General features: G+C 40.9%; 1 protein-coding gene across 1 annotated transcript in view; it reads right to left on the bottom strand.

Moving 5' to 3' along the window:
• FIGF (c-fos induced growth factor) overlaps positions 1 to 23,402 on the bottom strand; it is a 29,650-nt gene extending 6,248 nt beyond the window's left edge. The window contains exons 1-4 of the mRNA XM_008629265.2: positions 22,681 to 23,402; positions 7,132 to 7,342; positions 2,963 to 3,153; positions 396 to 544 (exon numbers count right to left, since the gene is read on the bottom strand). Of these exons, the coding sequence (XP_008627487.1) occupies positions 396 to 544; positions 2,963 to 3,153; positions 7,132 to 7,342; positions 22,681 to 22,770 (641 nt within the window). The 5' untranslated portion in view covers positions 22,771 to 23,402. The remainder of the gene's footprint in view (positions 1 to 395; positions 545 to 2,962; positions 3,154 to 7,131; positions 7,343 to 22,680) is intronic.
• Positions 23,403 to 24,269: the final 867 nt, after the last annotated feature.

The raw sequence follows: 24,269 nt of genomic DNA, 5'->3' as shown, positions 1-24,269 counted from the left end.
TATGGCAGAGGGCTTTAGCTTGAGCACAGAACTCAGTGTGCCCTGGCTGAATAATGCACTAGCAGAGTTGCTGTGTCAGGCTGAAAACGTCTATGCACACAGACCCAAAAAGCTCCAGTGTAACACAGTGCCAATATGAGCACTCGGGGTCCTTGCTCAAGAACCTAAATGTCTTAGTGACTCCTGATGCTGATGAACTGGCCTACAGTTTATTGGATTCTGATGTCCATTCATTCAAAATTCACATGGTTTAGGTGAACTTTCTAACCCTGAGTGATAATCAGGTTATTCAGAAAAACTGCTGGGATAACAGAAATGGAATGGACCATTATAACGTGCAAATCAGAGCAAAGTAATTTCAACATGTGCAGAAGTTTGCAAATGAGGGAACTTACCCATCTTCTTCGGGGTACTGGACAGATCTTCGTATGATGGTGTACTGGTGGCGCTGGGTATTTGATGTACACTTACAGGCTGTGTGATTGGCAATTTTGATGGGCACAGGCTCGGGAACACTTGTCAAGGGAACTGAGATCTCAAACAGCTAGGGGGGACAAATAACATTCATTTTTCAGTTTCCATTATACAGTTAATATTTGGAGGTTTAAATAAAAATCTTGTATTCTTTTCCACCATTTTTCCCACCCTTGCTCTTTTCTAGAGATAGTTACCATAAATATAAATGAGCAGAAGTGTACTGAGGGTTTTGAAGAGTAAACAATGCTCACCAAAGTAGGAACTTGACAAAATGGGTATCCTAGCACTGTATTACAGCTATTTAACACCCAAGACTATTATGTCTTGGGTGAGACAATTTATTTATAGAATTATTGCAAGCAAACAAAAAAAACTCTTGGATGCTAGGGGCAATTGGGAAAGAGGTAGGTGTTGAGAACTTTGTTCTTGGTTATATCATCAGTTGAATCTCTACCACTTACAGAGACAGCTACTTAACTGTCCCTGGGTATAATCACAGTATGCATCTTTAGGGATCTAACTTAACCCCCACAGCCTCCTCAGAGAGGGAAGAAACAGAAGTAAACAGAGGAAAGTTCATTCTGCTTTAGCTGGGCTTAGGCAGGGAATCATCCTGGAAACCTCTCTCTGATGTATATAGCAGGAGCTTAAGGAACAAAGCACCTTGCCTTCAGTGCATCCAAATTGTTAAGAGTGATCTTTGAGAAGGCCTGTGGAGGCTCTGATTCCTTGGGCAGCTATGTGTAGGAGATGTAGAAGTGATCCACACTCCCTCTGCGCCTCAAACCATCTTCCTTCCCATGGAAACCAAAGCACTGGGCATGTCTTGGTGTGCCAGCATGTCTTGGCTTAAAGCTGCATCCACCTGCAGGGACTGAGTATTCCTAAGCAGACTGCTTAGACATGAAAACCTAGGTGTTGCAGTGTCTGACTTTAGGTGGCATTAATATCCTGCAGTGGATATTTTATACCAAGGGAAAAAAAAATCCTCTCACTAATATGGGAATAAGGGAATAACTCCATTAGATGAATAAATCTGGACTGATGGTGGTGTATCTATAAGTGGAACTTAGCTGGGGACTTTTGAGGGAATGCTTATTTTGAAGGATGCTAAAGGAATGTTACACTCTGCAAAATTGCAGTTTTTCCACAAACTTGTGAACTGCTGCTCAGAAAACACATAAATAAATAAATACTTTTTAGCCTGACCTAGCTCCCTGAGCTGATTAGATATCTTTTGTGTGTGGCCAACAGCTCATAACAGCTTTCTCCTTCTGGTGTGGAATGAAAGCAATTAAGGAGCATTGACGCAAGAAGGACAGGCCCTGCTTTATTTTACTCCAGCTATATTCCAGTACAATCAGACACAGTGGAATTACATTCCAACAAACACAAAATAAATACAGAAGTGAATTGGACCTGCTCCCCATGAGGGCTTCAATTTTCTTTTTGAAACAACTGCACTTGATCTTTGTTCTGATTTAAAGAAAAGCCTTTCTCATGAGTAGAATTTCATTTATTATGCCAAGTGACCTAGGAATGCACAAGGTGAAGGTTCATCAAAGAGGACCAGTCTCCTGTGCTTCATCTGTGGGTATGAATCATAGAATCATAGAAAGGCTTGGTTGGAAGGGACCTTAAAGATCAGTTCCAACTCCTTACCCCCTCCCATGGGCAGGGGTGCCACCCACTAGACCAGACTACTGATGAACAATGGATGGTTTCTTCCACAGAGCGGATTGAAAGTGCTAAACTTGGAGCTCTGCTCAGTCACCCACTGGAGCAGGATATCTCTGTACATAGCCTCTAGTGGGACTCTACAAGAAAGAGGCTGTCTGGCTACTCTATGCTCAGTTTTTGGCACTGGTCATTAAAACTTGGGTATGCCCTGTTGCACTTATTTAGTAATTGACTACTGGTTTAAGCCTTTCTTTCCCTGAGAGACGTGTGGTTTGGGACATTCAGATCCTGAGGCATGCTAATTAGGAGCATCTGGTCTCTCCTGATGAATATATCTCCTTTTCTGGCTTGAAAAATTGCAGATCCAAAATTATTAGCCAGCCTTCTTGCCAAGGACAATAATGTTGAAAGGCAGTGGCCCAACACAACAAAATTTCGTGGGGTTAAACCTTGGATACAGAGGATTCCTAGGGGATAATGCTCTCAAGAGGTCCCCGGTCCAAGTAATAATATATTACAGAAAGATTAAACTTCTGATCATCACATGAGCCTGCAGTCCCTTTTTCAGGACCTGATTTTCCATCTCTACACATATATAAACAATATTTTAATAATGCAACATGGATGTAAAATGCTATTGCACACTCCTGCATTCACTCCACATGGATAAAAAATTAATTCTTCTGTTTGTTATGATAGTGCAGACAGATCTTTCATAACAGGATCTCAGAAACCAAACATCCTCCTTCCCCTCCCTTTTTGGTGAGCCAGGGTAAAAAGAAAACAGATGAATAGCCTCATTTACCGTTTTCGACACGTAAGTTGTACTTGTATTCATGCAGCTGAGACTCTCCTCGTTGCAGCAGCCTCCACATCTGAACACGTTCACACAAGGAGGCTTGAAAAATTTGTTGGTTGTTGTACCCAGCTCTTTGGCAACTTCCACACAGGTTTCCCTTGGCACACACTGTGTCTTTTGCCATTCTTCATCTATGACTGGAGAAAACACCACTTTAATGAACAATCATGGCAAAGTTAAACCTCTTGATTGGGGAAGCAGAAGCATTATATAAATAAAAATGAAGTTCTGGCAGGCCATTTGCACTTACTTGGATCAATTTGTGCTTATTTGGATCAATCTAAGGACCAGAGAGAGTCTGAGTGCAAAGTTATCCCAGTAACTTACACCAGCTGCACTGGCAGAGAGGTTGTTGCATTTTTCGGCCTTCAGCTTTCAATGCAAATGACCAAAATCTGTTAATTCCAGCAGATTTCATAGAGCTGCATTGATTTCCCTTAGCTGAGAGTCCCCAGCTACACAGTGTCTATTTGACAAAGCTGCCCCACGCCCTGTTCCCCTTTGCTCCAGGGTAGCCTTCCTTGTCATTTTATCCTCTCTCTGAGTGTGCCCCACTGTGGACTCAGTACAGCCTGGGCCTGAGAGCAAAAGCACATTAATGATTAACAGATTCTGGTCAGAGGGTATTAGTACTCCTGGTGGATGTCAGCCAGAGAGCACCATTTCCAAATTGCCCAATAGAACCCAAGACAAACAGTCTCACACCTCAGTAGCATCAGGGCGTTCAAGGCTGAATGACAGGAATATGAATTCAAGTGTGAGTCGTCTATTCAAAACACTAGGGCATCTTTCAAATACTGAATTGTTGTAGACTAGTAGACCAGGCTTGACTGATTGTCAGATTCTGACCATGAGAAGGAATAACATACTAAGTGCCTGAACCAGACAGAGAAAATAGGGACATTTACATAATACTGTCTTGAGTTTTGTCAAGAGGTGGCCCTCCTTTTTTTGCCTTTTGCTTACTTGATTCAAGTTACGGAATTCCTCATGAGTCATCAATGCTTATGCTCTAAGTTCTTCGTAAAACGATGAAAAAAATTTTTCCTCTCTATCCCCTATGTCAGGCTTCTGAAATATGAAAAGCAACTCTTATACTAATAAAAAAATGCTCTCCCATTGCAGTCCACCTCCATACTATTGTAAAAGCAGTACCTACATTTACAGTGAAGTTCTGAAAAAGGAAAAATTCTGGAATACTTTTAACCTACATGCTATACCTTGCCTTCAGATGAACATTGATTTTTCTCATTCCTGACTTTCCTTTTGTTATTTTTAACTTTTTCTTAACTGACTTTGTATATTTAAATTATTTTGTTTATTCCTGCATAGTGCTTCCACAGGGTTGATTTGCTCCATTTTTCAGTCATGCAAGGAGTATAGGAAATAAGAGTTTGATGTCTGAATTGTGAAGAAGAGGCATAAATTAAGAGAAGAATAATCATTAAAATTAATAGAATTTTCTAGAGTAAAGTTAGTTTATCAAAATAGCAATAATCCTAACATTAAAATAGAAAATAAAGTATTTGCCAAACTCATTAAGGTATGTGCATGTAATCACTTCAGATGTCACTTCAATGAACATAAGCATCAATGACCTTTCCAGCTACACACATCCTCACTTCATTGACCACTTCTTTAGCAGAAAGGCTGTTACAGGAACTGGCCTCCAAGGAAGTGGGTGTCACATCTTTTTCAGAAGCCCCATGGTCACCCTGATCTTTTCTGTGACCAAGCACAGGGCAGTTGCTGAAAAATTTGGCTGTGATACAGTCTCCAGCTTGAAAGTGCTGCAGTCCTTAGTGACTGAGCAGCTCAGGGGAGACTGTGGTTAGATGAAGTGACACAAACTTTCAGTGAATTCATTGTTAAAGCTTTAGAAAGGAGGAACAAAGTCCTGAATTTTCCCAGATGGAGTTCGGAGTGCTGTGGAAGATACTCAAGTAAAACAATTATGAGTCTTGACCCAGCCTTCTCATTAAAACATTTTATTAAAACAAAACAGATGCCCTTGGCAAAAAGGTCACTGCTTAATGACTGGAAAGGGTGTGGGAAAGAAATACATGTTTATGGGCTTGTTTTTTTTAAAAGGAGTTTGAGTACCTTGAACATATTAATATATTAAAACAAAAGTAGTTTCTGTCCTGGGATAATTCCACTTTGAATGGAAGAATGGAGAAGATGGCCCAATGGGCTTCTTATAACTTGAATTTCAGCAACTTGACTTTAATGAGGAAGCTGACAATTCTGTGTCTAGAGTCAGACTTTCGAAGGGAAAATAAGAAGCAACCTAATAGCTGTTCCAAACAGAAAACTCTATCTATATGACCATAGTAAAATACAATCACAGAACAGTTTTGTTTGGAAGGGACCTTAAAGATCATCTATTTCCAACCCCACTGCCGAGGGCAGGAACACCTTCCTCTAGACCAGGATGTGTAGTGTTCCATCCAGCCTGGCCTTGAACACTTCCAGGGATGGGTCATCCACAGCTTCTCTGGGCAGCCTCTTCCAGTGTCTTCCTAATACCTAATCTAAATTTACTCTCTTTCAGCTTAAAGCCATTCCCATCACTGCGTGCCCTTGGGAAAAGTCCCTCTCCAGCTCTCTTGCAGCTCCCTCTTAGGTACTGGAAGGCTGCAATTGGATCTCCATGGAGCTGTCTCTTCTCCAGGCTGAACAGCCCCAACTCTCTTAGCCTGACTTCATAGGAGAGGTGCTCCAGCCCTGTGACCATCTCAAATTAGCCACAGCACACTAAGTGGCATAGTGACCTTATTACCTGAACATTATTTACATTATAAATATTAAGCTACATTATTCTGCCTTTGAATTTCAATATGCCCTGTCTCAGTAACATTTAATAAGGTCCCCTGTCATCATGCTGTTTGGACAAAGGGATATTTTAATTTTGCAGAAATGTTGGTGTTCACTAAATAAGCAATAGGAGTTGAGGATTACAGCACTTGACTCTGGGTACTCCTTCTAATAATTCTATGGATTTTTAATGTCACTGAGTAGAATTGTAAAAGTATGTAAGCAAAATACTTATCACTATTAAAAGCCATCTTAATTGTTTTTCATGTGTGTATTTGTTTTAACTTTTTTTCTGTACAGAATTTCTGTGAAAACTGTAAAGCTATGCCTGTGATATGAAAACCCTCTTCAGATAGGCACTTGTATACACATTTCTGTGTTGTGGCTCAGGGAAGCAATTTAAGGCCTTTGCTCAGACATAATTTAGCTGAGTAATGGTGTGTGAATGTGGCTGGGATTGTTGTAAAAGTAGTATTGGAACAAAATCAGCAATATCTGATTTCCCAAAAGGAAAGTGATATGATAATATCACATCAGGGTAAAGACAACAAAAAGATTATCTCAGCCTGTCCTTCATTAGGCTGCAGTTTAGATTTGCTGTAGGATGTCCATTTGCTAGACCAAAATATAGTAACTGATTCTTTGTTTTACAGCCATGAATATGTAATGCCTTGAGCATCACAGCTACAAGGAAAAGTATTCATTCTTGCTCCAGATGAGGGAGTAGGTTGTGATTCTCCACTTTCAGTTGCTGGTTGGTTGCTTCAAGATCTACTTTTCTCTGGAGAAACTTCCTCAAACAGATCGAGGTTAGGACACCACCTTCTTTCTCTCAGTTCCCACACAGACACTGCTGCTGGGACAGTGCCTTATATCAGAGCACACCTAATAAAAAAAGGGATTTCTATGCCTGCAGTAAAGTTCATTCATTTCTGCCTGCAAGCAAGTTCTGAGATGTAGCACAATGCTGCTGTCCATCCCCTCAGCCAGTCATTCTGACCTGTTTTTTGTACATTGACTTATCTTCCTTTTGTGGACTGACAAATCCCTGCATAGTACATCTTCCCTCTGGAGAGTATGCAGAGAACAATAAGCCTGATTTGGCCAAAAAACAGGGAGGTATACTCAGGCTGTCATCTGACATTTTTTCATACAAAGTCACTTTCCAGTAATGCCCTGTTGTTTCCAGTATGGGTGTATTCTAGGAACCCCCCTACTTACTTAAGAGTTTCCTGCACACAAATCAGGGAGAGGTCTTGAAGCTAAGAGGTCAGACTTGGCCACAAACCTGCACCTACCTTTCAGTGTGTCAATATCATAGAAAGCAGCAGCAAATCTGGTAGAGCGATGTGAAGCAGAGCGGGAGTCTAAGTTGGCCAGGCTCTTGAGTTTTAGCCTGCATTTCCACAGCTTCCAGTCCTCAGAGTGAGTGATGTGAAGCAGCTCTTCCAGGCTGGATGCTCTCCTAATCTGCTGCTCTGACCGCTCCAGTGCTGACAGAGATGTCCTCTGGAAGGAAAGAGGGAAGTCAGAAAGCCAGTACTTCACAGCTTGTCCCCAGTGCAGCACATGGAACACTTGTACCAAAAGGCAGCATGTTACTGAGGACATCTGAGGATACCTGGGAAAACAGCACACAGAGATGTCCCGTTCTTTGACAGTGCCCAGCACCAGACTGATCTGCAGGATTTGTGCCCAGATAAATTGGGAAGAGGAGATACCCACTTCTTCACCCTCTTCATCACAGCCGTCAGAACTATTTGACAAATGCAGACTTTACTGTGTCCCTGATCTCCAGGGAACCTGGTAGACACCAATCACATCACTGGTGTGCCTGAGCTGGCCAGTCATGCCAGAGCGAATCCCAGGCCACCCTACAGGCAATCTGAATCAATTCAGGCAGTGAGCCCAGCCCATGTGCCTCTACAACAAGCCACCTTGGGTGCCAAAACTCTGGTTCCAGACATGAGACACCACTGCAGGGTCAGGTGATACAGCTGGAAGCTTCACTAAGAACGAGGGCCCATCCACATGGCAGGCAAATGCAACATTCAACATGTTGCAAAGTGCAAGATGCATCTGCCATCTCCCATTCTGACTACACTTGGGTCATGCCCAAGTCAGCCATGGCCTCATGTCCAGCCTCAGGGCTGCAGCTGTGCAGCAGCATTGGCACAGTCACTGCATTTTCCACCTGTGTGATGTTCATGACCACTGCTCCCATTGGAGAAAACTCCCTACACCATCAGTTTGAAGTTAATATTCACTTTTAAAATAGCTGTGTAACACTTAATATTGCACAGAATCCCATAATAATACTGCTTTCTTTGGCTGCTGCTTTCTGACATCTGTGTTTGTACCTTTATCAAGACACTGAGTATTTATTTCCACTGACTCACCAGATCTGCTGAAAACATTGTCTCCAACACAAGTAAGAGGTTATCTTTGTAAATTTCTGTGTTGCACTGGGCTAGTGCTCTCTCAGCTGTACTCTCTGGTTGGTCATACAGTGAACTGTATTTTTTGACTTGCAAATAAAGGGCTGCAGTGCCAGCTGCCATAAATAAAATTCCAGCTCTTTAAAGCAAAGTAAAAGAGGCTGTTGATGAGGTGTGTAGCAGACAGCAGTCTGAACCATTAGAGAGAGTGCTCTGTATAGGACTGGGGAGGGGGTGAAGGAAAGGCCCACCTATAACAGGAAGATTTTTAGATGAGATCTGAAATCCAAGCACTGAGTGCATCTGTTACTTGTTATAAAAACATCTGTGGCATTTATTTTGCAACAATACAGATGTTAGCCTGTACACATGGGCCAAGTTAGTTTTTGGGTATATACCTTGCACTGACCTAAAATTCCCTAAGTAGTTAACTCAGAAAAAGTTGTTTGCTCTCCTTTTATGCCCATACAGAATATTATATTGTGCTCTAGCAAGTTGCCATGTTTCATTACAGAGATGGCTGCTTCATAGGTGAACGATTTCTCACGCATTTCATATGTGGTAAAAACTGGAAACCCCATCTCAATACTTACAGACAAATAGCTCAGAAGGAATGTGAATACTTAGCACCAGTAACTGAATTTCAAGACAGATTTGCAAACAAGATACCCAGAATTTTGCTGATCCAGGAAAGCTGAAATTCAGCTTGAGGTCAATGCGTCAAGACTTATTTGTTCCAAGAACCGCAGCCTATGCTGCTAACTAATTCACTAACTGTCTCCTTGTTCTTGCAAAACATGCAAGTGTAGGACCAGCACTGGCATGGTAATGGGACCAAAGATAGCAAAACTGAACTCTATTAAGCATTAACTTTTTTCCCTTTTCTCTGCGGTAAAAAAAACATTCTAGCTGAATCAGCATCCAAGACTTCTGAACTGGACTGAATTTACAGACAACCTGTAAAATGAGATGACAGCACTCTGGAACTTAGAAATATATCCCAGAACTTCTTGTAAGAGTCAGCAGTCTGGGACGACTCAGCTTGTCAATTTCTTTTACTTATATATCAAGAGGTTTTATTAGTCATAGAATCATAGAATTGTTAAGGTTGGAAAAGACCTCTAAGATCATCAAGTCCAACCACCAACCCAGCACCACCACTGTGTTCACCACTAAACCAAGCCCTGATTATTATATGAGCAAAATAAGATTTAAACCTAAGATAAAAGAGTACAGAAAAAGTAGCAATGCCTCCTCATGTTAAGCAAAGATCATTGATTTTATCTAAAGCAAGAATTTGTACTGTTTTAAGGACTTTTTAATTTTTAAAGCTATACAAATTCCATAATGTGGAAAGAATACAATGAAATCAACAAACTTTATGCCTTCACAAGTACTATTGTGTAGAAGGGTCATGAGTAGAGGTCTTTACCAAAAAAATGCATCTGCAATAGGATTTTAATTCTGGCAATTAAAAACAACCACCTCTGATATTGATGCATAATAGCGGTACTGGCAAAGCCAGCCTGTGTATTCAGGTGGTTTCTTCTCTTACTGCTTTTCATATTTTGGAAATTGGAGGGTATGGTCAAAGGCAATGCAAGGAGCAGTGCTCATTGCAGTATTGCATGAGAAATGTATCCTAATTAACCTAACCATGATCATCCAAAACTCACACAGAGTTACCACTTCTCTGTCAGATCCAGGTCTGCTCAACTTTGCCTGAGCTATTCAACCCTGAAGTGAACCTGTTTCCCCTTCTCTCATAATGTTTCCTAACACCTGCCCAAGTTCTGCAGTTTGATCGGATTGCTTGTTGCCTACCATGATAACAAAAGTATAATTGTATTCCTTCTTCTTATATTTGAGTTCTTCCTGGAGGGAACAGATTTTGAAGCTGAATTTTTAACTTCTTCACAAGGTTCCCTGTCCAGTACGGAATTTCCTGATGCCCTTTCCCATAACAAGAGCACTGAGATGAAGTACGGTCTTTGCCACTGAGCATTGCTAACACTAGGCAAGATGGTGATGGTAACAAATATCAAAGTAGTAGGTTTAAGTAGTTTACTCTTACCTCCTCAGCTTGCTGCTGCTCTTAATGTCATTTTTGTAAGTATCTTATCTAAAAACGGATCCCATTCCCCAAGATAAAAACCAGACTCATAATTAAATGAAATTGCATGTTTTTCAAAACACTGATCTCTCATATGTTCCAAAATTATTCTTCAATTCAAAGAGGAATATCTGTTTTCCTCTATTTTGGCTATGAACAATCATCAGGAAATGATAAGGCAAGTTAGCATTGTGATTTTTGGATAATTACAACTCTTGTCCTTCCAAAAGAAACCATAATGGACTATCTATCTTCTTCCTAGCAATCTTAGATTCCAGGAAAACCCTAAAAGTAGTCAGCGTTGGAAAGGAACAAGAGAAAAAGCAGTGATACATTCAGTGGCCTTTCCCGCCTTGGACACGGACTAAGATCAGACACTGAGTTCATTTCCCCACTGATTTATGCTAGTCCAATGTTTAGCTTATGCATCATGTCATACAGATGCACAATCCCACAGACAGCCTGCACTGTTCAAACTGGGCTCTTTCTTGACTATTAGTATTGACCATATCCTATCAGGGCTGCAGCTCTGCGGTTTGCACCTTTTCTCCGTCCTTGACTAGCTCCTAGATTTCCTGCTTAGGAAAAATACATCAAAATGATGTCTAAGAAAGACAGATGAATCCACCTTTGCAGAACTCCTTTTTTTTCTGCATGTGCTGCTCTTTTCAGCCTGACACAGGTGGTCTTTGCATTAATGCTGTGTTTCTAGACCTCCTGGACATATTTTGAACAACAGAGGAAAGATGTGGAGTACAACAGTAAAAAAAAAGGCCTGCTAAGGTCCTAAATTTATTTGAGGACCTATAGCATAAATACATGTGAGGTCGTATTTAAGAAAACAGATGCATAACTGATCTGCATTGATGCTGATGAATAATATTTTGTGTGCATGAGAAGGTAAAAATAAAAATTGATTGAAATCCATATTTTGCTCAATCTGCCTACATTTCACCCTGTACTCAAGCACGCTCACAGATCCAGGAAATACACCCTGAAAGCTTTACATATATGACTACTTTCCTTAAGCCCCAGCCTCACAGTCTTTCTCCACAGTAGAACGTAAACCTCTGCTTAAAGCTAAATGTGTAAGAACTCTTCTGATAAGGAATGTTTTTCTGAGTTAGGGTCACAGATACTATCGTGGCAAGTGCTGCATAAATACCAATGGAAATTTTCAACATTACCACTGTGTCTGGGGCCAGGACAAATGATTAAGGAACCTCTCGATAACCTTGCACTGTTTTATGATCCATCCTCTCAGCAGCTAAGCAATAGAAAGAAGGTAACAGATTTATCTTGCCAGCAAAAGCAGATTGTAGCTGCATAGCACAACGATGATTCTCTTAATGCCATTGTGTCACAAACTTGGCCAAACAGGCTTAAGATAAGGTCAGACTAAAACTTTGAAAATTAACCAATCTGTGGGGTGGAAGTTTTGTCTCAAAGTGAGGGCACCTGAGCACAAAGAGTACTGGCAGCATGTGAGGACATTTTGAACCTTTATGCCAGCATTGTGTGCTTTACGCAGCTGTAGCAGCTGCATTCAGTTCAAGAGAAGCCATGTAGAAGACAAAGACTTGATGCAACCAGAAGGTGAATTCCCCCTATTCCAGTGCTGCCTGAAGGCTAATCTCAGAACTATATTCAAGCCAGTTTAAATACTAGGTAGATGAGTCATCACCACATGAAAATACCAAGGAATTTTGCTTCTATGTATGCTACACCTGAAAACAACCTCCTTTTCTTCCATGATGCATTCCCCAAGGTGTTTTTACCACAGTCTATAAGCTGATTATAGTTGCAGGCTCATCTTGTGGAAGTAGAGTGCCTACAGTTCCCTGCCACCCCACAATTATCAAAAATAAAAAATAATCTAATTTTATGATTCTATTCACCCAAATGAATATGAACTATTTATCTGAGACTCCTCTTATAGATAATGAAGAAAAATAGCTGCACTGGGTGAACATTCATCTCATTCTAAAGCCTGTTGAATTAACTGTGCACCCAAACTGCCTGTTCCTCTCCTCTGATGCTGAAGGATGAATTGGTAGATCACCATCTTAGCTGTAGGGAGGAGACCTGAATCCCACTCACCTGAGAGTAGTCAAATGAGATTAAATAACCTCTCCTAATCCAAAGTACAAGCAATTTACTAGGTACACAAATATAACCATCCAGGAAGTGCAACTCTACCAGGGTTAGAAGGAGCTGGGACTGGCTGAAGGCCAGCACTGGCAAGGGAAAGCACTCCATTCCCTGCCTCAAAGCCACGGTGTAGTTGCCCAGCCATGCTGTGGGCTCACAGCACACAGACTGTGAGCTGATGTGGCCAGGGAACTGCAAGGGAGTTCCCGTGGAAAAGTTTTGTTCTCTCTTGGCAGGCAAATGAAGGCATGAAAAATTGTGAAGGCAACACAAAGAACTACATTTTCCTGGTAAGAGTAACAAGCTTGTGTGGAGTTTTTGCAGTGAGAAGAACTATTTTGGGGGTTTTCATCATTAGTAGTAGTATTTTTAGCATTATTGTGTCTCCTATGAGTTTGGAGTCAGGTGCAAACACAAAATAAAGAGATGATACCTAACGTGGTGTCTGTAACCAAAGCAAAAGGCAAGAGAAAAGAGAGGAAGCCATTCATCCAAAGGAAGTACCAAGGAAGCACAGAAGATATTGCTCAGAGTGACAGGCCATGACTTTGAGGTAGCAGGGGCTCAACCATTGCCAAATTTCATCATAACAAATATTGTCTATAATACAGCATCTTGTATCCTTGGGGTGTTGCATAACGGGTAATAAAAGAGTGAATCTTCTGCAGCTCGAAAACATGAGGCTTAGAGGAGTGACTTACAGCAGTATTAACAAACAACTGCATCACTCCATAAATATCTACCATGAGGCATCTAACTCTGACACATATTAGCATGCAGTAATTTTATCATCACATTGTATTTCATTTCTGAGGAGAGAAAGAGCATTTACTTTTCAACAGCTCCAGTAAAATAATGATTTTGATTCTCTGTCAGCTATGAAATTCTGATGTATGAAGTTGCATCCCTGACTGTATTCCCTCTGGAAGCATGATTGTACATTATTAGTGCACAAATAAGCTATTTTTAATTATAGTGAATATGACCACAGAGAGACAAAACAATTAGATATTTTGACCTCCTACTAAAATTGTTCTCTGAAACATGATGGGCTTGTCATGGGATTTTTAAGTGGCTGTTACAGTCTTTGTCATCTCAGAAGCATGGATGAAATTTCAGGAACATCCAGTACTTCACTCTGCCTTCAAATGTTGTAAACTAATACTCAAATGTCTTCTAAAAATGTTTCATCTCTCTCAGTGCAGTGCCTTGTCCAGACTGAACATTCATTTGATCATCACAGGTACAGCATTAATAACCTGAAGGAGCATTCTGTTTATAGTGGGGACAAGTTTAGGCTCTGTGAGGAAAATTTCCAGCTGTCGCTTTTTAAAAAGGGTGATTTCTCCACTGAGAGCTGTATTGAAAGCATACAGGTCTATTGTCCAACTATATAGCAAAAAAATATGCAAGGGGACGAAATTTCTCCCCTGAAAAAGCTCAAGGACTGAAGAACAGGCACAGGAAAATTTTGCTTCCCTCACCCACAATCCGTGCAAAACCTCTCTGCAGTCTGCCTTGAGAGTTAGAGAGTGTTGGCCTTGGCCGTGCATCCTCTCAGGAAAGGGTGACTGTGGGATCACAGCACTTCATCCTGAAGTCCTGTGAGCCATGGCTGCTGGAAGAGAAACTGTACAGAGCCCTGCCCTGCAAGAAGAGCAGTGAAGAGTTGACAGAGCACAGAAAGAAGGACTGGCAGATATGTTACTTGTGGGTTTGGGAGGAACATAAATTGGTCAAACTCATAGTCTGGCCAGGTGCTGTATGAGGTGGCAGGGGGCTGACAGGGGGACATTGATCTGAGGCTGTCACATTTCTCACTGATACATTTGTGATGTTTGAGGGCCTCTTTTGCTAAAACCTTGTCAGTACATTTTCTGACTGAGACACAAAGCCAGAGGAGGAGGAAGTTCTAGAGAGCTCCTCCACATGTTCAGTGTGGTAAAAAGCTTCCTCCAGACACGCCCTCTTGAGAGTCTGTCTCTTGGGCTCCAGTTTAACTTCCACTGAAGAAGGAGACGTAATTACCCATTTTCTAAACTTGGTGGTCAAGGTGGTGATAAAACTTTAGCTGAAGATGGTATGTTTCCACGAGTAAATCGTATTAACTACTCTGTGGCTTCAAGAGAACAGCTGTTTTATATTTTGAGTGGCCTTTTGAACTAGAATAGATCTTTTGTGATGCTACAGCAAACAAATCAGACTTCTTGCACTTTGGTAGCATGCTTACATTATAAAAATCCTTGGAGATGAGACATTTTGATTGCTGTAGTCTCTCTTCAATAAACCAAAATATTCAAAGCAAATAACTGAAAACATCAGAATTGGACATGGTTTTGTAGAAGCATGAATCTCAGAATATTTCATATAATTTTTCATGTCCAAAGCAGAGACTGATAAAATTTTATCAAAATACCTCTCATAACAATATACTTTTAACCAATTAGGTCTTTATACCAAAATGGAGCACTTTTTTTCCAGCCAGCAAATATTTTGAGTATCAGCTACAACTCTCATTAAACAGATGCTTCTTCCCACAGCCATGTCTTTTGGCTCTCATGGGAAACATCCCCCAGTTGTGATCTTGAAGGTAACGGCATCCACTGTGCATCAGTTTGCTGGCAGTAATGGAAAAGCTCGAGTGGTAGATGAAAGAAAAAAGTTGGTCTGCTAAGATACGGATTTTCTTCCTGTTCAAGCCGAGTCATCTACATTGAAAGTTTACCTTTAGGTCCCTCCCACGGTGACCACACAAAGTATATTCACTTGGTAAGTAAAAAAACACAGGTGATTTGTCATAAATGTCCAGTGTGGTGACTCACTGATATGTCCTAAATTCTACTGACAGCCTTGGGAGTCTTGCAATACATTTTCTGAACCTCTGCTTGTATGCTTGTTCATATGGTCTTGCATTGCTGCGATGTGTTGAGGCAGATGTGCTGCTCAATACAGAGCACAGCTAGAACAGTATCACTTCACTGTGCACAAGGTTGGGTGCTGGCCTGACACTGTGACAGGGTGCACACATCAAAAATAGCATATTAAATGTGTTTACAAAGAGCATGTCCAGGCTGTGGTCATTGTCTCTTGATATTTGTCCATTCCTTGGAAGTCACCAGGGTTTGGAGAGTGAGTTTGGAATGGCTCAGTAACAGAGACCTGGATGAAATCAGATGACTATGTATTCTTTTAATATTTGAAAATATTTTTTCAATGTGATGAAGGGTCCTTCAGTTAGCGCTTTCACCAGGTTTTGGGTTTGCCCCAAGACACTTTAATAAATGTTTTGGATGTGTGACTAGCCAATTGGACAGCTGGGTTTCAAAATGTCACTTCACAAAGCAAAGCCATTGCCAACAATGAATGAACTTATGTTACCCCAGTCACATGCACACATTTTCCTGGAATTGTAGTTTTTCTTGAGTAATATTTCCCTAGCAATTCGGAAAAGTATCCTAACATGGTTTCTGAGTCACACTGCTAATTAAAGTGAAAGGTTTTGCCTGTCTTTATGGCACATTCTCTATGTGCAAAGTGACATATGATACAGTAACATGATGCAACTTTTTCGCAATTCAACATGACTCAAATAGAATTCCCTCCCCAGCTGCACTCGAACAGTGACCACACTGCGGCCAGTGACCGTGAATTCTCCAACCCAACACAGCATGCTTCCCATGAAAGCATGGCTCAGACAAACCCATTCTGACATCCCGGGAGTGAGGAAGGCAGTCACCCCTTTCCAGACCCATTCATGTGGTGCCCACATTGGATTGCCAAATCCCACGAGTCCAACTGCACCTTGTTTGTGCTCAGGACGGCTCTGTGGAAGCAGGACGACCCTAGATGGCGTCCTACCACCAGCTGAGTGGCGGCACACGTTAAATCACCGGGGGGAAAATATAAAAGATACACAGCTGTCCTTCACAAAGGAAGGAAGCTGGACTTTTCTTAATGCAAGGAGACTAAAATAGCCTGTGCAATTGTTCTGCTGTTCATTGATGCAGAAGCCCATCTCCTTCGCGGGGATGTTAAAAAAAATTCTGCTTGGTCTTCCCATGGGCAAAGGGGGTGTGTGCAGCTGTAGTGGGGGCACTCAGCATTTTGTTTCCACTCCTCAAATCCCAACAAGATGTATGAAGATTTGAAAAGCATGCTGGGGAGGTAGGAAGCAGGTGGAGATATAGATTAGGGAATGGCACATAGTGAGAGGAACAAGAAATTTCTCAGGAGTAAGGGTTTCTGTAGGAAAGTTACTGTGTCATATTTACTTCACTGCATCCCCTCAGCAATACAGTCATTTTTGGGACTACATCGCAAAGCCAAGCCCAAGGGCAAAGGCCAGTTTTTTAACTGGACTTACTTGCCCTGAGAAGAAGGCCTAAAAGAAACACAGATCCCACTGTTTGATAACTATAAAAAGTATTGTACAAGTTTTTTCATGGGAATAAGCATAAATGAGTTATCACCTACAACAACTGTACCTTATTTATTTTCCCAAATGCCAATATGGCATCCACAGGAGATAAGACACAAGTAAACCTTGTATGGAATAGGGACAGTGTTGATCAGAACAAAATCTGCAGGCACCATGGCAGAGGTCTCACCAGCCAGTTTGTTTTCCTGTTTTCAGGCAGACTTTTGCTTTGTTTGCCTCCTGTGGGAGTCTGCACTGATACCACCACACCAGTGGTTAGAAAAACCACAAATGCCTGTGGGGAGAAAGCACTAGTAGGCTGCAGAAAACAGACACAAGCAACATTTGCTAAGCCTGAGCTGATGGCTTGTTTTGGTTGCCTTAAGACCACTAATTAACAAACAGATGGCCCACTGCCCTCTGAACCTGCCTTCTTGCCTCCCCTTGCTTTCACAGACCTTCAGATGTGAGCTACAACTGATGGTAAAGTTTAATTAGTGCTGTCTTAATTTCAAACTGCTGATTATTGGATTTCTTGAATGCTGCATCTGATTAATCTACGCAGCCTGGTGTACTTTTCCAAGCTCTGCTCTATCCTCAGACATTACAATCCTAGCTGAGATGGACTGGATTGGATCAGCAGCTGGGAGGGATTTTTTTGCTATTTCTCATGAGTGAGAACTGTTCTTGATAAAGTGGCAGTGTGTTAGTAGTTGCCTTTCCAAATTGATAAGAGCCAAGGACGGGTGCTGTGCAGCATGACAACAATACAAGATTGTTCTGTTTTCCTTCAGTGTACCTTGTCAAGACAGTAGCAGCTAAGTCAAAACAAATTGGCTTTCCTCACAACTTCCTTGATAGCTTCTCACTTCTGAAGGAAAAACACAAACAATCATTTCTGCAGGAGTGCTGTAAGTATATTTTCACACATTTTTGGCTCATCAACCCTATCAGAGATGGTAATCACAAAGAATCAAAAGCAGCAGACAAAAGTGGGAGAATGAAATATTTCTGAAAACTGCGATTTCATAATATTTGTTTAGAAGAGTTTCCTAACTTTGAAAGGAAGCTGGATTTGAGGATCAAAAACCTCATTTAAACAGAGAAATTATTTCCAATGACAATTCAAGTTGCTTTTTCTAGCAGTTGAGCATTTTGCTGGAATTTCAGGGGTTGCCTTTGAGGAAGAAATCCCATGACATGGATGATTTGTTAGAATCTAACTTTTCTAGAAACTGAGCAACATTTGCAAGCAGGTTTTAGGGAGCTGTGTAGATCTATCTGAAAACCAGTGTCAGTTATAATTACAGAGACAAAAGCTTACAGCCAGCTCTGCTGCTCAGGTTTCCTCTCAGGGCTCTGTTTCAGTTGTACAGACAGACAGACTGCAGCTGGCTCTCAGAAAGGAGATGTAAAGAACTCCCTGATTTCTTCTGCCCGTGGTCTGATGGCTCTCCAATATTTCCATGCCTTCCCAAGGGCAAGGCATTCTCCACTTAGGTGGTCCAGGGCCTCAGGATGATGGGGAAGTGCTGCTTCACTCTCACCAGTGGACAAGGGCTATGTACCAGCTGTGTTTGGAAAATGGCTTCCCCCTCTGTTGAGTTCACAGTGACAGGAGATTAAGAAGATCTTTTTGAGCAAGAGCGACCACTTGAGGCTTTAACTGTGTTTAGTGCAGAAGTAAAAAAGATTTAGCTGTGGAAATGAGTGCATGTAACAGAGAGCAGCCATGTTTACCTCCCAGCTAAGCCCATCTAACCCCTCTTTCTTTTGATCAGAAGGCAGCTTTATAGTTCAGGGACACTCCTCAGGCCTATCCACTGCAGGTTTCTCTTTAACAAAACCAAAGGAGGGTTCAACACGTGGAGAACACCTCTGCAAAAGGAAAAGGTTGTGACTCTGTTTAACTTGGGACCGAGCAGTTGTCCCTTTCTCTTGCCTGTCCCCAACACTTTATTAATAATGTGAAGCTGCAGAATAGAGCAGGGAGCAATGAGACTTAAATTCTCAGAGATCAAGACTTGCAGCCTCATTAGAGAGGCGGTTTTAGTGTTGGAAGGCAGAAGCAGCTCTGATGGATCGTTGGCTTTTTTTGGCAAAAAATTTGCCTCAGCTCTGATGAATATCGGACATAGCTCTTCGCATCTAATTTTAAAATTCTGGAAAAAGTAGTTTATGTCTGTTGCTGCTCTAGGAGAGGAAAAATTTGAGGGGGAGAGACAGAAAGAAATTTGCGGTTCTCTAGCTGAGAGGTTCCAAAACGTAAGAGACTGTCGGGACAAAAACTTCAATAAGGAATGTTTAAAGCATTTCCTGATGAAAAAACCTTTAAAAAATAATTCTCAGTCTTCAGAAAATGTGTGTGGAAATCTAACTCTTCCATGAGGACTTCAGGTTGGCATCCTGAACCAAGCCATTGGTGCACAAGGGCCAGCCTTGACATCAGTTCAGGTCTGGAGCCGAGCCCTGTGGCACACCTGTGTGGCTGTGCTGCCCCTGTCTGCAGCTGCCCACTGCTTCCCACCATAAGCCTGTGCTCCAGTTGTGCCTCAGACCGCCAGACACTCGATGTTCAGGCTGAAGCTTTCCATACTAGATGTCTGCCTCAAAATTATTTTAATAATTTTTTTTGGCTTTCTCTGTCACAATGGTTTGACTGCAGTGGAGGATGAAGCTCCTCTTTTATCCATGCAAACAATTTTTCTGTTTCCCTGCAGTGAATCACAGATGTGAATTTTTGACACCTGAGGAACCTTTTTTGGTCCAGATGTGTCTACTTCTATCTTTGAAAAAAAAACACCCAGATGTAAAAGCCTCCAAGAGCAGCAGCAGAGATCTCCCAGGGCTTTGCAGCAGTCAGGTTCTGTGCTGATTCCAGTCCATTCAGGAGTAGAGCAGGACATGGGTGCAGACCACCCATGGGTCCAGGTCCAGCCTATGGGGCCAAGAGCACAGGATCTGTCTTTCTTCCTCCTCAGGCCACAGGGCTGTGGCATCCAGGGATAAGAACCTGCTGGATTTGCCTGTAGGAGGGGAAGGAGATGAATACTGATGGAAGAGGGCAAGACCTGGCCAAAGAGGCTGACATCATCTTTGGAGATCAGAACTAGAAACGGGTCAGGAAAAGGAAAGCTGGGTAAGTTAAAATCACAGGGACAAAGCAAGAAGCTATGGATGGAGAAGGGAAGGGGGAACCATGGTCAGATATGACTGGAAAACAAAAGTGTCCATTAGGGCTGTCTCTGAGGTGCTTGGACAGAACTCCTGAGGGTCTGAGAGAGAAGAAGGAGATCCCTGTCCAGAAGGAAGCAAGTGGGAAAGAGGGTGGCACTTGGATAGCACAAAGAGACCAGTGAGAAAACTGAGTCCCTGAGTCCTGGAAGTGAGGAAATACAGGTCAAATGCTAGGAATAGAACAGGTCAGGAATGAAGAAAGGAAGGAGGAGCTCTGACAGGCAAGGAATACATGTACATGGGATTCCTGTGCCTAGAAGAGGATGAAGTTTTTGAAGGGTTAGGAAAAGCCAGCTGCCATGGAGATACTTGCTGGATCATGGCAGCTTGTACATAAGCTTTTTAACATTCATACCTTTAATCAGGGTATTTGAAGGGGAATAAGAGAATGTTTAAATCCTTAGTGCCCCAAAACTCTATCACATAATACCACACTGATACCACCTGATGGTTTAAACCATAAACAGGTTTAAAATTTCAGGTGTCTTGGGCAGAGCTCACCTAACTTGGATTCATACCATGGGGGATAGAGCAGGTTGCTGGTGCCTAACCCTTCCTAGGTCTCATTAGCTGTGTATTACGTGAATCCTGACCTTATGGGTTTTATCCAGGCAATACTGCTGTTGATCTTAAAGAACTTTACAAAAATAAGGTAGGGTAGGTGAATGCAATACATCATTTCTGCATACTGCAAACTCAGTGTGAGGTGCAAATGGTAAAAATAGTCATAACCCTGTGTACCATCCAACACTGTAACATGAAGGACTTTTTGTGGTGTATTTCCACATATGTACACACACAGTTCTCTCATACAGGAGAAAACAACCCAGAAAGCTAACATCCTATGTAAAACATTAAAAGAAAAACAAACAGTTTAGCCAAAAACCTCTGTCTATACCAAAAGAGCCAGAACAAGCAGAAAGCCAGTCTTTTCCTTTTGGCAATCAGCAGCCAATGCAAGTGAAATACAGCATTTGAGTGCGATACCTTTTTGAGTGTGATCTATTAGATTCCTTTAGGATAGGATTGGAAACTGTCAGTGAATTGTTTCAACAACAGTAGCCTGTGGCTAAGCTGGCTGCTTGACAGTGGTAGCCAAATTTCAGTGAAAAGAATCACAATTGTACCTATGTTGGATGGACAGTCCTATCACAGTGAATAAACTGTAAGCCAGTGTAAGCTAGCAAGAAGAGCTCTTGCATTTACTCTTGGCAAAGTGGATATGGATTCAAAGTTTTTAATTAAAGGACCTTCCAGTGGTTTTACTATTGTGCTGAATAAACTTGTGTCCCACACAAGGACAGAATTATCATCCCTGCCAATTCTAAAATGGTTACTATTCTGTATTAGAAAGCACGTTCTGGTTTAAATGCAGTGATTCCTACAAGTATGAAACTGGTGATTTGTCATGGAGTGCACAAAGTTAATGCATTAAACACGGCTGATTACTCTGGTCCTAATGCCTTCAAAGAATTGATTGCTGAGGTTGTAAATTAAAAGCTTGTGAACAGTCAGCAGGCATCAACCATCCTGAGGCACACATTGCTCACCACTGCTGACTTATTGGGCTGGCAGCAGCAATCTGCAATTAGGCACACAACTTAGCATTCTTTTCTAAAGCACAGGTCAGCATGCAGCAGGCTCACAGACTAGTGTGTGATCATTGCTTGCAAGCAGGAGGTTTTCTGAAGTGAAAACAAAAATATTATCTTGTTTTGCTCTGCTAGTGAAAAACAAATAATTTGTCGTGGACCACACACTGAATTAATCATTTTTGAACAGACTTCACATGTAGAAGCTTGTTCCAGTTTTTGTTCTGATTTTTCGCAGTGATTGTCCTGGATATTCTCGCATTGACTTAAAGTCAGATCTGAAAGATCCTACTCTCACGGTGAGGCTTCAGCTTAAATTTTGTTTCATGTATTATATTCAGAAGAAAAGTTAATGTCCAGGCAATGTGCTTTATTATTACTAGCTGCTGTTTATTTTAAATTCCTATATAACTTTTTCTAATGAAGCAAAAGAAAAACGTTTCTCTCATATCTGGCAAACAAGTGAACAACTGATGAACACATGTTCTTACAGGGAAAATTTCAATACTAGCATACTAATTCCTGCAATTATAAATACCTGAAATAAAAAAATGTATTTAACAAATATTCTAAATACTCTGATTCACACTTCTTTTTCAGGTTTTTCTTTTCTTTTGCATGACTGAAACTAAAATTTTAACTCAAGAACAAAGTATAGAACAAGTACTTAATAACTAGTAAAAAAACTAAAAAAATATTAAACAGAGAATATTAATTTAAATTCCTTGTAGATTCATTTTCCTTTATGCTGCTAAACATCTCTGCAACTAAACCATCACCAAAGTAAAAAATAACAACACATTACCAAAACAGCAAGAAACCCACTACCTTGCACATTAAATATAGGTAATTCTGGCTGCTTGTATTATTAAGAATCACAGTAAATAAAGTTCACTTGCCTTCACAGACCCATTCTCATAGTCAGATCCTTGCAGCAGATGTAGAAAAGAAACTATGAAAATATTCACAGTTGCCCACGGTTTGTACATTCTGATGTTTAAAATCCACAGGTTACTACGGAGTCGTTGTCGTACAGCTGGAGGTGTCTGTTTCAAAAGGCATTTCTCTTCCACCAGCACAGAAAAGCTTCCAGAATTTCTCTTATAAACTCACAAAGGATTCCAACATCCAAGAGTAAATATCTGTCCCTTTGCTGCTCAAAACAACTGTAAGTTCCTCTAGAGAATGTAATTTCTTAAAGCAGATCTTAGATACACTTGAAATAAAATCATGATAAGGTTTTAAATAGATCTATATCTGTATGTATACACATACACACTCACAAGTGATCAGGTATGGATTCCAGTTAATGAAGTTAAAATATCTTCCATCAAGACACAAAGATACATTCAATATCCATCTGTGGTCCAGAAAATGTGAGAAATCTGCTCGATTCTGTGCTCCGTGTTACAGCAGGCTTTTAAGATGGTAGTGTAATGGCCAGTGTTTTGAGCCGAGAGCTGTAATCCAACTCTGTATTAAAACTTTTTTCACAACCTTCATGGAAGCTTGCAGAAGCATGTGTCTTAAATCTGATACAGACTTTGGCAGTAACACAGGCAAATTTTGGCTCAAATCCCATTTTCTTCCTGCCAATAGCATAGCAGTTTTAAAACTAACTGATGCAATCTAGACTCCCATTATTTTAAAGAAGATTACCTGAAACATGAGACTTCAGCACACGTTCTTACACCACACACATATTTTAAGTTACTTCTCTGAAAAAAAAAAAAAAAAGAGGGAGGGAAAGGAAAAGAGAAAGAATTACTTTCTTTCATGTGTTCTATCTTATGTGTCATAGGGTTTTCTGAATAAATTTTAAAAAGCAAAGTTAAGAACTATTTCTGACAACAAACAAGACTTTGATTTTTTAAAAGAAAGCTCATGAAGCTACAGATATAAAAGGACAAAATCTATTTTTATTGCAACAAAAAGCAACCAGAATTTCTGCTCCAAGATAAGTATGTATTTTCTCGGTATTTTTCTGCGGTTTAAAACAGAGATTTAAAAACAGAGATCAATCATTTAAAATTATAACAGGGACAAAGGCTCCAATAATTTTGCATGTTAGATCTGTATTGCTGTACTCATATATATTGTGTTCAGGATAATAGTTCCACTATCACATACCTTAGTGTTTGCAGAATCAGACTCTACAGTTGTTAACAAAAAACAGTCATGTACATAATACTTCAGAGTCCTGGTTTCCTACCTCTGATGTCCAAACAAGTGCTCTCTTAAATACAAGTCACACTTCTCTACCTACCATTAGGTTGAATAATTTCCTCTTAAGTATTCACCACAAATGGACATTAGAAAGAAAATTATTTCAATCCAGTCTTTCCAGTTGTTGTCTGTTAACAGTCATTAGGTTTTAAAAAAATATATGTAACTCTGTAATTTTTTAGCTTTGTCTTTTCCCACTTATTTTGTGAAAGCAATCTATTTCTCATTTTTTTGCTTCCTCCCCACCGCCCCCCCTCCTCCC

This window comes from Corvus brachyrhynchos, unplaced genomic scaffold (genome assembly GCF_000691975.1).
Source record: "Corvus brachyrhynchos isolate BGI_N302 unplaced genomic scaffold, ASM69197v1 scaffold11, whole genome shotgun sequence".
NCBI classification, from domain to species: domain Eukaryota; kingdom Metazoa; phylum Chordata; class Aves; order Passeriformes; family Corvidae; genus Corvus; species Corvus brachyrhynchos.
This window is presented reverse-complemented; position numbering and strand designations above follow the sequence as displayed.